The following is a 17899-nucleotide window of genomic DNA, read 5'->3' as shown; positions in this document are numbered from 1 at the left end:
ACGTATTATTGCAGGACAGTTGCAATACTGCAAAAGTTGTAATATTTCAAATATAAAAAGTACAGGCCAAACATTTGGACACACCCTCTCATTCAATGTGTTTTCTTTATTTTCATGACTATTTACATTGTAGATTGTCACTGACGGCATTAAAACTATGAATGAACACATGTGGGGTTATGCACACAACAACAAAAGATGAAATACCGTATTTCCTTGAAATACTCACTCCTGCGCTTACCAAAGGCATGCGGTAAAAGTAAGCATGCGCTAATTATTTTAAAACCTCGTCTCACTCCGGCACTTACCAAAGGCATGCAGTAACAATTTGAGTGTGATGTAAGCTTGGACCTAAAATCCTACTGAATAGCTCTTAATCTTCTTCCCTTTATCCGATTTCAAATTACCGGTATTGAAATCAGCCTCCTCCCTTTTAAAAATGATGACAGGGACGTGTCACTCGTGACATCACGAGTTTGACCAGGTGGTAATACTACGCATCCGCTAATTATTTTGCGAAGCGAGTTTTTACCCGGCAGTAATTCCAGGCAGGCGCATACTATATGCCCTGCGGCAATTCAAGGAAATACGGTAACTGAAAACATGTTTTAAATTCCATCCATCCATCTCCTTCCGCTTGTCCCATTCGAGGTGGCGGGGGGTCGCTGGAGCCTATCTCAGCTGCATTCGGGCGGAAGGCGGGGCACACACAGGACAAGTCGCCACCTCATTGCAGCGTTTTATATTCTAGTTTCTTCAAAATAGCCATCGTTTGCTCTGATTACTGCTTTGCACATTCTTGCCATTCTCTTGATTAGCTTCAAGATGTAGTCATCTCAAATAGTTTTCACTTCTTAAAGGCCTACTGAAATGAGATTTTCTTATTTAAAAAAGGGGGATAGCAGGTCCATTCTATGTGTCATACTTGATCATTTCGCGATATTGCCATATTTTTGCTGAAAGGATTTAGTAGAGAACATCGACAATAAAGTTCACAACTTTCGGTGCAAACAGAAAAGCCCTGCCTCTACCAGAAGTCACAGACGATGACGTCACATGTTTGATGGCTCCTCACATATTCACATTGTTTTTAATTGGAGCCTCCAACAAAAAGTGCTATTCAGACCAAGAAGACGATAATTTCCCCATTAATTTGAGTGAGGATGAAAGATTCGTGTTTGAGGATAATGATAGCGACGGACTAGAGAAAAAAAAAAAAACGTGATTGCATTGGGACGGATTCCGATGTTTTTAGACACATTTACTAGGTTAATTCTGGGAAATCCCTTATCTTTCTATTGTATTGCTAGTGTTTTAATGAGTTAAATAGTACCCGATAGTCGGAAGGGTGTGTCCACGGGTGTCTTGACGTGCAGTGTCTCAGGGGAGTTGACGGCAGCTTTGGACAGCAAAAGCTCAGCTTTTCTCCGGTAAGAACTGACTTTTTAACCACAATTTTCTCACCGAAACCTGCTGGTTGACATTTGGTTGGGATCCATGTTGGCTTGACCGCGCTCTGATCCATAGGAAAGTTTCACCTCCAGGAATTTTAAACAAGGAACCGTGTGTTTGTGTGGCTAAAGGCTAAAGCTTCCCAACTCCATCTTTCTACTGTGACTTCTCCAACATGAATTGAACAAATTGCAAAATATTCAGCAACACAGATGTCCAAAATACTGTATAATTATGCCGTTAAAGCAGACGACTTTTAGCTGTGTGTGTGTGCAGCGCTCATACTTCCTAAAAACCTGTGACGTCTTGCGTACACGTCATCATTACACGACGTTTCGAAGACGAAACTCCCGGGAAATTTAAAATTGTAATTTAGTAAACTAAAAAGGCCGTATTGGCATGTGTTGCAATGTTAATATTTCATCATTGATATATAAACAATCAGACTGCGTGGTGGGTAGTAGTGGGTTTCAGTAGGCCTTTAAAGCTCATTGAGAGAATGCCAACAATGTGCAATGCAGTAATCAGACTAAAAGGTGGCTATTTTGAAGTAACGGACGGCGTGGTGAAGTTAGTAGAGTGACTGTGCCAGCAATCTGAGCGTTACTGGTTGAATCCTCACCTTCTACTATCCTAGTCATGTCCGTAGTGTCCTTGAGCTAGACACTTGTTTACCTTGTTTACCTGTATGTCATCTTTTTTGTAAGGGGCGCTGGAAGCCGGCAGACCCGTCAGCGATCCTGTTCTGTCTCCCTGTAATGTTTGTCTGATCTTGAATGGGATTGTGCTGAAAATTGTAATTTTTCTGAAGGAACTCTCCTGACGGAATAGATAAAGTACTATCTATCTATCTATCTATCTATCTACTTCACCCTTGCATGGCAGCTTCCGCCATCAGTGTGTGAATGTGTGTGTGTGTGTGTGTGTGAATGGGTGAATGTGGAAATTGTGTAAAAGCTCTTTGAGTTTCTTAAAAAAGGTAGAAAGGCACTATATAATTATAACTCAAACTAGAATACGAAACATGTTTTCAGTTATTTCACCTTTTTTGTTGAGTACATAACTCCACATGTGTTCATTCATAGTTCTGATGCCTTCAGCGACTATCTACTATGTAAAAAGTCATGAAAATAAAGAAAACACGTTGAATGAGGAGAAGGTGTGTCTGTTCTGTACATTTCATCAGCAAACATTAAATGACATCTTAACAAAAGACAATGGATATAATAGAGAGAAGTTAGTGTACAGTTTGTACATGTTGTGAGTTCATCAGAATAAAAGGTGTAATATTGTATAATAATTTTTAATCTTAAGAGAAATTAATTCTCATTTTGTCAAGAAAATAGTTCTAACCTTATGGGAATGAAATCATCATATAAGGAGAAAAAATTAAATGTAAAAGTGTTTTGCACTTACACCATACAAGATTTTACAAAGTGGAAATCATTTGGCGTAGTCAGTGTACAGTTTGGACAGTATTGTTTTTGTGGCATCGTATTTTATGGACCATAGGGGGCAAAGGATTATAAGGTGCACTGCCGATGAGCGGATCTATTCAAGTTTTTTTTCGTACAAAATACGCTTATTAGGCGCTTTAAAGGGGTCATAATATATATATTTTTTTCTAAATTGAAAACACTGCCTCGTGGTCTACATAACATGTAATGGAGGTTCTTTGCTCAAAATGCTTTCTGACAGTCACTTCAAGATGCACCGTTTTGTGGGGAATATTGTTTACGTGGCTCACTTTCGACAGCGTCTTCTCCCCGTCATCTTTGTTGTAGCGGTGTAGCGTGCAAGGACAGGAGTGGAAGAAGTGTCAAAAGATGGATCTAACTGTTTTAATGACATTCAGACTTTACTTAAATCAACAACAGAGCAGCATCTCCTTATTTGTGTTTCACCAGTGCAACAACGCCTGAAATGTGCCCTGTGAAAAACCGTCCGACAGGAACTCTCTAATAACTAAAGTTCCATGGGTGAATTATGTAAACCGACTATAGTAATAGTTTTTAGTGCTTTCATAGTGATATATAAGTTAGAACTTTACGCTACTTTGTATTAGAAATGGCCACAGCAGAGGGTAAATGTCCCATAACAAGAATATAGAGACAAAGAAGAGGTTTATCGTCTACGTAATCGATATGGACTACAGTGGCGGACGTGCGCAAATTTTCAGGACTTATGCAGATCTTAAATACATATCAGCCTGTACCAAAAGGTAAGAAAAGTCGGTTTTGCAATCTTGTATCTCTGACTACGGTAGCCATAATGGGCTGACAATCCATCAAGCGGTGCAGCTTCAAAGTCATACTAAAACATTTTGAAGATTTTTGAGTACCGTGTGTAATGTTCTTTATTCTGAATGGAACATATAAAGTTTTTGTGTTGTTTACTGGCGTCATATTGCAGTCTACACGTATCTTTTGTGTGTGACTGTCATTTACTGGTCACACTTATCATTACACCATGTACCACATAAAATAGCTTTGAGGTTGCTAAGCATAACCAGAATTATTCCGTACATTAGGCGCACTGGGTCATAAGGCGCACTGTCAATTTTTGAGAAAATGTAATTATTTTAAGTGCGCCTTACAGTCCAAAAAATACGGTATATCTAGTTCAAAGGTTTGTGCCATCTCACATGTACTGGTATGACAATAATGTTCCTTGAATCTTGGAATAAGATATAGTCTCATTTGTTTCCAGAAATAAAACTTTAACCTTGTGGGAATGAAGAATAAAGTCATCATATTCAGAGAAAACATTTGTACTTTGATGAGAATAAAAAGTTTCTATACTCAGATTTGAAAAGCAAAGAAAGCATTTTATTTTATCTTGTCAACGTAAAATACTATAGAAATGAAGTTGGATATACTTCAGAGTAGTCAGTGTACAACTTGTATCTCAGGACAAGACAGGTATTGTGTAAATAGCTGGCAACTTCAGAGAATTCTCTTTTGCCTGCAGCCAAACAATTTGTTGGTTGTGAGTGCTGCCGCCACTGGGAAGGTGCGGCACAATGAGCCAAGTGTTAGTTCCAAATATGTACTACGAAAAAACTGGGACGCATGGCAATTTTCCAACATGATAACAAGCCTAAACGCACCTCCAAGAAGATCAATCAATCAATTAATGTTTATTTATATAGCCCTAAATCACAAGTGTCTCAAAGATAAGTGATCAAGTATTCTATACGTATTAAATATACTATATATACAAAGGATAGGATAGGCTTTCATTTATCCTACAATGATGAAATTATGCGGTTGGAGTGAAGATTCAAAAAGTCCACACAAAAAGTATTCAAAGTAGCGCAGTCCCGAAGGAATTTAAACCAAAATGTAAAAAAACAAGAGGGAAACATTAAGGAACACACAGAGCTTCTGCAACCACTCAGGGGAAGGCAGGATATGTGTATGTATAAATCCGGTACTTTTTTGCACAGACTGACACCCGCCAATCCTAACTGGCAGCGATTTACATAAAATCCACTTATGCACTTGGCGATCACTGCAGTAGACTGAGAGCATATTCAGCCAAACTACCTCTTAGCAATGTTGCAATTTCCAGTGCCAACAAAGAAATTGACTACAAAAAAAACGTTCTAATAAAAGTTAAGTAAGGTCCCACTTTTTCAGAAATGTGCTCACTTAATGCTAATAGATATTGGCTTTGCTATTGACATGCTACTGATTAGCACAAATCATTTTATGTGGCAATTTCCATCCATCCATCCATTTTCTACCACTTGTCCCTTTAGGGGTCGCGGGGGTGCTGGAACTTATCTCAGCTGCATTCGGGCAGAAGGCGGTGTACACCCTGGACAAGTCGCTACCTCATCCCAGAGTCAACACAGATAGACAGACAACATTCACACTCACATTCACACACTAGGGCCAATTTAGTGTTGCCAATCAACCTATCCCCAGGTGCATGTTTTTGGAGGTGGGAGGAAGCCGGAGTACCCGTAGTGAACCCACACAGTCACGGGGAGAACATGCAAACTCCACACAGAAAGATCCCAAGCCTGGGATTGAACTCAAGACCTTTGTATTGTGAGGCACATGCACTAACCCCTGATGCACCGTGCTGCTCTGTGTCAATTTCAACACCTTCAAATATGTTAATGAAAACTACAACTAAGATGAATGTTACAAACAGCTGGTGCGTAATAAGTAAAATACTTACATTATTTACACTTTTTAGACGAGGTTTAGCAAAGACTGAACTGACTGTGGGGCAGTATAGCTCGGTTGGTAGAGCGGCTGTGTCAGCAACTTGAGGGTTGCAGGTTTGATCCCCGCTTCCGCCTTCCTAGTCACTGCCGTTGTGTCCTTGGGCAAGACACTTTACCCACCTGCTCCCAGTGCCACCCACACTGGTTTGAATGTAACTTAGATATTGGGTTTCACTACTGCTAATCGAACGTCTTGGACTTGCAATTGTAATTGCAATTTATTGTCATGCAGTGGAACCTCCATTTACGAACCCCTCTATTTGCGAACTTTTTGGTTTACAATCTTTTAGAACGTGCCAAATATACCTTTGTGTGCGAAACATGTCTCAAACGCTTCATTCATTCATGTTGTGTGCAGCTGGAAGCCTTAGGACGCTGCCGTTTTCAACAAATCACTTCCTGTGCAGTACCATGAATTGATTAAACAAGTTGAAAAACGTATTTGAGTGTTACCATTTAGTGGTCAATTGTACGGAATATGTAATGTACTGTTCAATCTACTAATAAAAGTATCAATCCATCAATCAATCAATACAGTACACACAGGGCACGGCCATTTTTGACAAGCGGAGCCCCTTACATCACATCCTGTTCACGCGGTCCATTATATGGTCGCCACTTCTCAGTGCTTCTTTTTTGGCAATTCACCAAGTATTTTCTGCGTTATTTTGCTTACTCAATATGGGCTCTAAAAAGCATGCAAACAAGCCTGGAAAGAAGGAGGGAATCTCTGTGGAATTAGACTTAGAGGGGAGAGGGAACCCTGGAAGTAACACTTAAATTTAAGTTCAAGAACCAGTAAAGTTTGTAGCTGGAGGTTCCACTGTACTTAAAAGTTAAAAAGTTAAAGTACCGATGATTGTCACACACATACGAGATGTGGCGAAATTATTCTCTGCATTTGATCCATCACCCTTGATCACCCCCTGGGAGGTGAGGGGAGCAGTGGGCAGCAGCGGTGCCACGCCCGGGAATCATTTATGGTGATTTAACCCCCAATTCCAACCCTTAATGCTGAGTGCCAAGCAGGGAGGTAATGGGTCCCATTTTTATAGTCTTTGGTATGACTCGGCCGGGATTTGAACTCACGACCTATCGATCTCGGAGTGGACACTCTAGCCACAAGGTCACTGAGTAGATACTTGCAAATGAGACTGAGAAATGTGATAATAAAATAAGATGTGACAACTGGACTGCAGTTATCATAGTTAGCCCTTTTTTAAATGTTGCAATATAATATATTTTACTATCAAAACAATTCCTATTTATTAACACACACAAAATTATTGTATCGCTGAGTATTGGTATCCGTTGTGTCCTTGAGCAAGACACTTCACCCTTGCTCCTGATGGATCCTGGTTAACGCCGTGCATGGCAGCTCCCGCCATCAGTGTGTGAATGTGTGTGTGAATGGGTGAATGTGGAAATAGTGTCAAAGCGCTTTAAGTTCATTAAAAATAGGTAGAAAAGCGCTATCCAAGTACAACCCATTTACCATTTGCACGCTACTGTGCATTGACCCCCCCTCAACAGTGTACAAAAGGGTCTATTTTTCGACGCATTTAACATTTAATAAACCCGCTTCAGCAATTAAAACATATCTTACTGTCAAAATAAAAGAATTGTATAAAACAAATGAAACATGAAAAAATAAAAAAATGAAATATTTGAACTCGCAGGGCTTCACGGTGGGAGAGGGGTTAGTGCGTGTGCCTCACAACACGAAGGTTTAATCCCAGGCTTGGGATCTTTCTGTGTGGAGTTTGCATGTCCTCCCCGTGAATGCGTGTGTTCCCTCCGGGTACTCCGGCTTCCTCCCACTTCCAAAGACATGCACCTGGGGATAGGTTGATTGGCAACACTAAATGGTCCCTAGTGTGTGAATGTGAGTGTGAATGTTGTCTGTCTATCTGTGTTGGCCCTGCGATGAGGTGGTGACTTGTCCAGGGTGTATGCTGCCTTCCGCCCGATTGTAGCTAAAATAGGCACCAGCATCCCCCGCAACCTCAAAAGGGATTTGAACTCGCAATGTGTAGCACCCAGCCGACGCCGTATAAGCCAGTGGTACCGCTTGTAGTCGGTTTGATGCGTGTGAAAGTGGCGAGCAAACCATTTCGCTGGCGGTGTTGTGCCAAAAATTGATTGCCTGCCAAATATTGATTTCCTTTGCGGGAGCGCGCACCGCTCGCTAAGCTTGCATTGCTTGCCCCCGTCTGTCCACAGCGGATTACTAGGTGTAAGAGAAACACTTTATCTTCAGGGTTTTTTTACCGGTGAGTTTTCTGTGGCTTTCTATGGCTCGTAAGGTACAGGGGCCACATCCTGTTTTCGCAACTTGTGATTGGATACTCACTTGGGACTCCCAAGTGAGTATCCAATCACAGCCTCAGGCCATCTAGAAGGTCTTACTGACAACAACTCGTGACCTGATTGGCTATCGCAACTGTCTATCAACTCAATTTGTCCGTTCACTCACAGTGCACTGACGCTCTCATTTCTGACTCTGAAGGCTTCGGGCAGATTTGGTACAGCATGGCAACATAAACTAGCTGAATTCAGATTGGATGGAGACTCCAACCTAAAAACAACAGCATTGGAAGGAGCATAATGTGACATGAAGAGAATATGAATAATTTTAGATATTTAGGGAAAGTAAATACAAAAATACTTTAATCTTTAATTATGATCATGATTTCTGGTTATGTTAGGCCGGCACAGAAAGCCTTGCTGGCCCACCACTGGGTAATTAGTACCGTATGGGTTGAAAAATGAACGGTACCCGTCCACAGCTGATTCCACATTCCAGCTAATGTCACTGACCTTGCTCTCTGTGTCTGAGAGCAGCAGATCTGGCCCATTGACCTCCAGCAGCATGTTCTGACTCCACACCCGGCCCATCGTGTCAAGCAGACTGAGGCGCTCCACGCAGTCGGCGAGGCATCCCAGCTCCTCACCGTCCAGCTCGCATGTGAGTAGATGCTGACACAACCGAGCACAACGTTAGAACAGCACTCAGCAGCACACAGCACTCCATGACAGCGTCTTACCTCCACTCTGTAATGGAAATAGGTGATGTTCTTGTTCATGGAGGCGGCGTACTCCTTCCTTCGCACTGTTCAGACATAACCATGGTTATTATTTATCAATCAGTCAAACTTTATTTATAAAGCGCTTTTCATACATAAATGAAATGCAACGCTAAGTGATTTACAAAGTTAAAAACAATACCCCGGTGACCCATATCCCCCATTATCACATACGTATGCATGGACACAGCTACAAAACACAGACGCACATGCAGAAATATGCAACTGTATGGACAAATGATTGCATGCCTGAGTACAGAGGAGACATGTGAGTAAACACTATCACAGGAGCCATCTGCACTAGGCATTCTTGCCAACCCTCACGATTTTTCCGGGAGACTCCCAAATTTCAGTGCCCCTCCCGAAAATCTCCCAGGGCAACCATTCTCCAGAATTTCTCTCGATTTCCACCCGGACAACAATATTGGGGGCATGCCTTAAAGGCTCTGCCTTTAGCATCCTCTACAAGCTGTCATCACGACGGCTTTCCCTCCATACAAACAGCCTGCCGGCCTACTCACATGATATATGCGGCTTTTACACACACACAAGTGAATGCAAAGCATACTTGATCAACAGCCATACAGGTCACACTGAGGGTGGCCATATAAACAACTTTAACACTGTTACAAATATGCGCCACACTGTGAACCCACACCAAACAAGAAAGACAAACACATTTCGGGAGAACATCTGCACCGTAACACAACATAAACACAACAGAACAAATACCCAGAACCCCTTGCAGCACTAACTCTTCCGGGACGCTACATTATAAACCCTCCTGCCCCCCCATGTCCCGAATTCGGAGGTTACCATGAATTGATTAATGTGGACCCCGACTTAAACAAGTTGAAAAACTTATTCGGGTGTTACCATTTAGTGGTCAATTGTACGGAATATGTACTATACTGTGCAATCTACTAATAAAAGTTTCAATCAATCAATCAAGGTCTCGAGGTCATCAGACCATCATGGCCACCAGGACGCTGACACAATAGCGCCCCCACAAGCACGGCTGATAACCCCTGAGGCAGTTGGCTCATCTGAAGAACGTTGGAAAATAAAAATAATAAAACTTGTAAAATAGTAAGAACCATGAGTAGAGATAAATAATAAAATACAAGTAAGACATACAGTGGGGCAAAAAAGTATTTAGTCAGCCACCGATTGTGCAAGTTCTCCCACTTAAAATGATGACAGAGGTCTGTAATTTTCATCATAAGTACACTTCAACTGTGAGGGACAGAATGTGAAAAAAATACAGGAATTCACATTGTAGGAATTTTAGGGAGGTGTTTAGGGCACGCCCAACCGGTAGGAGGCCACGGGGAAGACCCAGGACACGTTGGGAAGACTATCTCTCCCGGCTAGCCTGGGAATGCCTCGGGATCCCCCGGGAAGAGCTAGACAAAGTGGCTGGGGAGAGGGAAGTCTGGGCTTCCCTGCTTAGGCTGCTGCCCCCACGACCCGACCTCGGCTAAGCGGAAGAAGATGGATAGATGGAATTTTAAAAAAAATATTTGTAAATTATGGTGGAAAATAAGTATTTGGTCAACCATTCAAAGCTCTCACTGATGGAAGGAGGTTTTGGCTCAAAATCTCACGATACATGGCCCCATTCATTCTTTCCTTAACACGGATAAATCGTCCTGTCCCCTTAGCAGAAAAACAGCCCCAAAGCATGATGTTTCCACCCCCATGCTTCACAGTAGGTGTGGTGTTCTTGGGATGCAACTCAGTATTCTTATTCCTCCAAACACAACGAGTTGAGTTTATACCAAAAAGTTCTATTTTCGTTTCATCTGACCACATGACATTCTCCCAATCCTCTGCTGTATCATCCATGTATCCATTTTGGTATAAACTCAACTTGTCTTGTTTAGAGGAAGAAGAATACAGAGTTGCATCCCAAGAACCCCACACCTACTGTGAAGCATGGGGGTGGAAACATCATGCTTTGGGGCTGTTTTTCTGCTAAGGGGACAGGACGATGTATCCATGTTAAGGAAAGAATGAATGGGGCCATGTATCGTGAGATTTTGAGCCAAAACCTCCATCCATCAGTGAGAGCTTTGAATGGTTGACCAAATACTTATTTTCCACCATAATTTACAAATAAATTCTTTAAAATTCCTACAATGTGAATTCCTGGATTTTTTTTTCACATTCTGTCTCTCACAGTTGAAGTGTACCTATGATGAAAATTACAGACCTCTGTCATCATTTTAAGTGGGAGAACTTGCACAATCGGTGGCTGACTAAATACTTTTTTGCCCCACAGTATGAAGATTGATAGGAAAAATAAAAAATAAAAAAATACAGTAAATAAATAAATAAGTACGACTTAGTCATGTGACATCAGGTTTACTTACGGTATATTGACTTTGCACTGGGCCTCGACATACATGACACCTGCGACGACAGCTGTGACGACACCTCGTCCGAGGCGGAGTAGCCGCTGTCACGACACATACAAGCCAGGTACTAGCAATGTGTGTACAGTGTGTACATACTGAGAGGAACACACGTACTTGGACTGGATGGATCCCGTGTAGCTGTTGGTGTCATCAGTCCTGTCCATCCTCACTTGCTGGGTCACATGACATTGGAGCACTCTTACTAACACCAGCAGGACTTCAGTGGTTATACTTTAGCTTATTATAAAACAACCCTAACATGTTTTGTGTACACATTTGTTAAATCAAAGAAAGAGGCTAGTTTGCTGGAGTACACTAGTTAAATATTCAACATTAAAATAATTAATTAAGAATTGAACAGTCAAGCATGAAACATAGACATTTGGTAAAAATAATACATAACTAAGTTTAAAAAATATATATTTTTGTAAATTTTCAAATTTCCTTTTTTAATCTTTAAAGGGTGTAAAAACACATTTTGAAATCATTTTTTGATTACTTTTCTTGCTCATATGTCTCAATCAACACCAGTCCTAATCAAACACAGTACAGGGCAAAAGTTTGGACACACCTTCTCATTCATGTGTTCATTTTCTTTGTTTTATATTCTAGTGTCTTCAAAATCGCCCCACTTTTGCACACTCTTGGCATTCCCTCGATGAGCTTCAAGCACACCTGTGAAGTGAATACCATTTAAGGGGACTTGAAACTCATCGAGAGAAAGCCTAGAGTGTGCAAAGGGTGGCTATTTTGAAGAAACTAGAAAATAAATTAAAAAAATTACAGAGTGGTAATCAGAGCAAAGGGTGGCTATTTTGAAGAAACTAGAATATAAAACATGTTTCCAGTTATTTCAACTTTTATTGTTAAGTACATAACTCCACATGTGTTCATTCATAGTTTTGATGCATGCAGTGACAATCTACAATGTAAATATTCATGAAAATAAAGAAAACACATTTAATGAGAAGGTGTGTCCAATCTTTTGGCCTGTACTGTGTATTTTACATTTAATATATAATATTTTTTTTTACATTTTGACCCTTTTGAATGCCTTTTGATCAGATCATGTCACAGGTCTAAATTAGTAAAATAACTTATGCATATTTTAATGATATTGTTTTATACAAAAGCCTTTAAGAGTTATAATATAATAGAAAACTTTACATGTTTGGTATTTTTGTTTAAGGCTAAAGTGTATTGAGAGATTTGAGCAAAGTAGGAACGCCTCGGGACCCCTCGGGAAAAGCTGGACAAAGTGGTGGGGGGAAGTTGGGAGTGTGGTGGACTTCTCTGCTTAGGCTGCTGCCCCCGCAACTCAACCTCGGATATGCAAAAGACGGCTGATTTTAACAAAGAAAGTAAAGAAAATGTAATCTAAATTTTTTTTTAGGGATTTGTATGTACTGTTACGTGGGAAAAGATTGGACATTAAACATTTGTAATTTACCTTAATAAACACTTTAATAGAAAAATAATTTATGATGGAGTATCAAAATAAAAAATATAGCAAACCTGCTGAAAGGACAAAATAGTCACTCTTTTTCCTATCAGGGTTAAACATGGATTAATGTATTCAAATATATATGCACTTATGTTTATCTTACATTTTTTTAATATGTATTCTATTTGCCTATTTGTTTCAACATCCTGTTTTTCACACAAAAAGTGAACAGACTGAATGACAGAAAGTAAGCAAAAAAATTATTGTTAGTCTAAGTATGAACAAGTTAGGGTGTGATTGAATGATCAATATTAGACAAGAATTATGTCCCATAAAATGGTCTTACCTTGAAAAACAAGTGACGCAGAATAAGATTATTACTATCATCATACCATCACTTCATTAAATTAATCGATTTAACATCTAAAGCTGTTAAGCAACCAAACAATATGACTAAAGCATCTTCTTACCTTTTGTCTTGAACTACTTGAAGTTGGCAATCGTCCCTTGTAGACTATTTCAAATGCCGCATAAACTCATGTTATGTTGCGAGTGCAAAGTCCTGCCTGAGTGACACAATGAAGCGTGGAAGAACTTCGCTGCTTTTATTCGCTGCGGGGTCCAACCCGAGCAAAGGTTGCCAGATATGGAAAGTGTTTCTACGTTTCCATGACGACACAAGCCCAACACAATCTGTGTCATTATTGAATTGTCCCATTTGTGTGCACATTTGCCTAGAAAAAAATGATGAATGGGTTCACTTTGAAAGAAAGAAAAAAAAATTAAATGGCTACCACCTCCACAATAAAAAGCACCTGCTGGTTCGTTGTTGCGTCACCTGAGGAGGAATCACTCTGTTAAACATTAATGGAAAAGACATAGTTGTGTCGTTAAAAACATCTAATTACCTAATCATTGGTGCGAGAGCTGTACAGGAGTAATTATTAATAATATCTCCACGTGTGACGTAAGAGGCCATCATAAAAACAGTGCAATCTCGATGTACGAATCCCTCTATTCGCAAACTTTTAAACTCATGGACTTTTAGATCGAGCCAAATATTCCTCTTTTCCATTCACTTTGTGTCCCACCTGCAGGCAAAAAGCAGGGCAAAGCACTTTTGTACACTACTAGTCACTTCGCAGTGCTTCAGCGTGTCTGCCTTTTTCTGTGTTTTTTTTTCCCATTTTGACAAGTTTTGTCCATTCTGCTAACTCAATATGAGTCCCAAAAAGACAACAGACCAGCGTAGAAGGAAGGGGGAATCGCTGCGGAGTTAAAAACAAAGACTCTTTGCGAAGAGTATATTCATGGCGCACATAAGTATGAAAGAGTTGATGAAGCAGGCTTTCGTATTGCAGCAAGTTTTAGTTGTGATGAGACCGGACTTTTCTAGAAGAAGATGCCCGGCACACTGAGCTACCTCTCATTCAGAGGCGCCTCTTCTAACACACACACACACACACACACACACACACACACACACACACACACACACACACACACACACACACACACACTGGTTATCATTTGGAATGGGGACCAAGTTTTTGATCATCGCTTGTGGGGACCACCCTTTCTACAGGTTGTGGAGGCATAAAAAAAATGAGGTAAAAAAGCCACTGCCCAGTTAGCTCATACACGTCTTTAAATCTCTAGATTGTTGAAGTAATGTGCTGACCATTCTTACTGGGGACCCTGGGAAACAAGAGTTAATATGCACTTGTGATCAAAATTATTCAACCCCAACACAATTTTGGTGTTTTAGCAAGTTGGACATTTATTCCGTATTTTGTTTATCGTCATATCAAATAAAGATGTGTCAAATAGACAAATGCAACTTAAATTGTAACATTGTATTTTACAAAATACCAAAAAAGGAATTTTTTCTTAATATCTCATTGACAAAATGATTCAACCCCCTAGTTACATGCATCTTTAGTACATAGTAGAACACCCTTTGGCAGTAATTGCATCCTTCAAACGTGATACATAACCGGACACAAGCTTCTTGCAACGATCTACAGGTATTTTAGCCCATTCCTCTTGGGCAAAGGCCTCCAGTTCATTCATATTCTTGGGCTTGCGTGCTGCAACTGCCTTCTTCAAGTCCCACCACAGGTTTTCTATAGGATTTAGGTCTGGCGACTGTGAAGGCCACTCCAGAGTCTTCAAGCCCTTCTTCTGCAACCACTCTGATGTTGATTTGGAGGTATGCTTGGGATCGTTGTCCTGTTGGAAGGTCCAACGTCTCCCAAGCCTCAGCTTCGTCACTGACTTCATGACATTTGCAGCTAATATATCCTGGTAGGAAATAGCATTCATAATGCCTTGAACACGCTGGAGATTCCCGGTACCTGAAGCAGAGAAACAGCCCCAGAGCATGATTGACCCCCCACCATGCTTAACAGTAGGCAAGGTGTTCTTGTCTTTGTAAGCTTCATTTTTTCTCCTCCAGACATAACGTTGATTCATAGGCCCAAAGAGTTCCAGTTTTGTCTCATCACTCCATAGAACAGTTTCCCAAAAACTTTGGGGTTTGTCCAAATGATTTTTGGCATACTGGAGTCTATTTTCTTGTGCCTGGTAGTCAGAAGTGGGGTACGCCTGGGAGTTCTGGCATGGAGGCCTTCATCTCGTAGTGCGCGCCTTATTGTCTGGGACGAAACCTGCATTCCCCCCTCTGCAATCTCCTGTTGTAGTTCCTCAGCTGTTAACTGGGGGTTTTTCACCACTGTACTGCACACATCATCCTCTTTCTACCACGCTCAGGTAGTGTTTCCACTGTGCCTTTAACTTTAAACTTGCGAATTATGCTCCCAACTCTGTCTCTTGGAATGTGTAATGTCTTTGCTCTTTTGTTAAATCCATATCCTTTCTTATGAAGAGGAATTACCTCCTCTCTTGACTTCTTTGACCACTCCCTGGACTTCACCATGTTGCAAATACACCATTGACCATCTACAAGAAGCTGAGCGTCACAGTCTTTTTCAATCGTTATGGTTCTAATCACATATAAAGATGTTTTCAACACCTGATTGAAAAGACCTTATTCAAATTCTGTTCTTAAGAGTTATGATCTTCAAGGGGTTGAATAATTTTGTCAATGAGATATTAAGAGAAATGACACTGTTTGGTATGTTACAAAATATGTTGTAATTCAAGTTGTATTTGTCTATTTAATGCATCTTTATTTGATATGACTATAAACAAAATACGGAATAAATGTCCAACTTGCTAAAACACCAAAATTGTGTGGGGGTTGAATACCGTTGATCACAGCTGTGGTTCATGGGGACCAAATTGAAATAATTTTGCATAATTCAAACAAATCTGTACATGACGACTGAGGACCATTAAAAAAAAAAAAAAAAGAAGTTCAAATTAAATATTACATGATCCTCATAATACAGCACTACAGCTGTCCTCTTATAGGAAGTTTTCAAAGCAAATCCTGCATCTTCTGTGACATTACAGAAAACTGCTATTTAGCACTAATGAAGTTGTCTGCAACTCCAATAGATGGAAAATTCTTAAATATGAATCATACTTTCAGGCAGTGGTTCTCAAATGGGGGTACCCGTACCCCTGGGGGTACTTGAAGGTATGCCAAGGGGTAAGTGAGATTTTTAAAAAATATTTTAAAAATAGCAACAATTCAAAAATCCTTTGTAAATATATTTATTGACTAACACTTTAACAAAATGTGAATGTAAGTTCATAAACTGTCAAAAGAAATACAACAATGTAATATCCAGTGTTGACAGCTAGATTTTTTGTGGACATGTTCCATAAATATTGATGTTAAAGATTTCTTTTTTTGTGAAGAAATGTTTAGAAGTAAGTTCATGAATCCAGATGGATCTCTATTACAATCCCCAAAGAGGGCACTTTAAGTTGATGATTACTTCTATGTGTAGAAATCTTTATTTATAATTGAATCACTTGTTTATTTTTCAACGAGTTTTTAGTTATTTTTATATCTTTTTTTGCATTTAGTTCAAGAAAGACCACTACAAATGAGCAATATTTTGCTCTGTTATACAATTTAATAAATCAGAAACTGATGACATAGTGCTGTATTTTACTTCTTTATCTCTTTTTTTCAACCAAAAATGCTTTGCTCTGATTATGGGGTACTTTAATTGAAAAAATGTTCACAGGGGTTACATCACTGAAAAAATGTTGCGAACCACTGCTTTAAGGTAAATGTTGTATAATCATGCTGTATAAAATGTCCTCCTAAGTAAAAAATAGGAAAAGAAAAATCACTTTGGCATCGTCAGAATGGATCTATCATTTAAAAAGGTTTCCCTTGAGGGGACCTGTTTTTTTGTCCCCATACCGTCAGAGGTCCCCTAAAGCAGTGGTTCTCATCCTTTTTTCAGGGATGTACCGCCTGTGAACATTTTTTTAATTCAAGTACCGTGCGCTACCCGAGGGTCCCTGGTTCAATCCCCACCTAGTACTAACCTCGTCATGTCCGTTGTGTACTGAGCGAGACACTTCACCCTTGCTCCTGATGGGTGCTGGTTAGCGCCTTGCATGGCAGCTCCCTCCATCAGTGTGTGAATGTGTGTGTGTGAATGGGTAAATGTGGAAGTAGTGTCAAAGCGCTTTGAGTACCTTGAAGGTAGAAAAGCGCTATACAAGTAAAACCCACTTAATTGTGTGTGTGGAGATTATATATATATATGTATATGCACATGTATACATACAAACCCTGTTTCCATATGAGTTGGGGAATTGTGTTATATGTAAATATAAACAGAATATAATGATTTGCAAATCATTTTCAACCCATATTCAGTTAAATATGCTATAAAGCACCAGTTCAATTGGCAGCAAAACAGGCCCAGAGCATAATACTACCACCACCATGCTTGACGGTAAGCTTGGTGTTCCTGGGATTAGAGGCCTCACCTTTTCTCCCTTATTAATATATATGCATGCATTAATACATATACCAATACAAATCAATCCATCAATGTTCATTTACATAGCCCTAAATCACAAGCGTCTCAAAGGGCTGCACAAGCCACGACGACATCCCGAAACCGTGCCCACATAGGCAAGGAAAAACTCACCCCAATCGGACGTCGAAATGTGATGGTAAATGGGTTGTACTTGTATAGCGCGTTTCTACCCCTCTTTAAGGAGCCCAAAGCGCTTTGACACTATTTCCACATTCGCCCATCCACACACACATTCACACACTGATGGAGGGAGCTGCCATGCAAGGTGCTCATCAGGACCC

General features: G+C 40.2%; 1 protein-coding gene across 1 annotated transcript in view; it reads right to left on the bottom strand.

Moving 5' to 3' along the window:
- Positions 1-13256, bottom strand: part of eps8l3a (EPS8 signaling adaptor L3a) — a 31881-nt gene extending 18625 nt beyond the window's left edge. Inside the window, exons 1-5 of the mRNA XM_061875651.1 lie at positions 13113-13256; positions 11313-11371; positions 11154-11239; positions 8740-8804; positions 8513-8671 (exon numbers count right to left, since the gene is read on the bottom strand). Coding sequence (XP_061731635.1) covers positions 8513-8671; positions 8740-8804; positions 11154-11239; positions 11313-11362 — 360 coding nt within the window. The 5' untranslated portion in view covers positions 11363-11371; positions 13113-13256. The remainder of the gene's footprint in view (positions 1-8512; positions 8672-8739; positions 8805-11153; positions 11240-11312; positions 11372-13112) is intronic.
- Between the last annotated feature and the right edge of the window lie 4643 nt (positions 13257-17899).

The sequence above is a fragment of the Nerophis ophidion genome, linkage group LG16 (assembly GCF_033978795.1).
Source record: "Nerophis ophidion isolate RoL-2023_Sa linkage group LG16, RoL_Noph_v1.0, whole genome shotgun sequence".
Taxonomy (NCBI): domain Eukaryota; kingdom Metazoa; phylum Chordata; class Actinopteri; order Syngnathiformes; family Syngnathidae; genus Nerophis; species Nerophis ophidion.
Note: the sequence above shows the minus strand (reverse complement) of the source record. Positions and strands in the feature narration are given on the sequence as shown.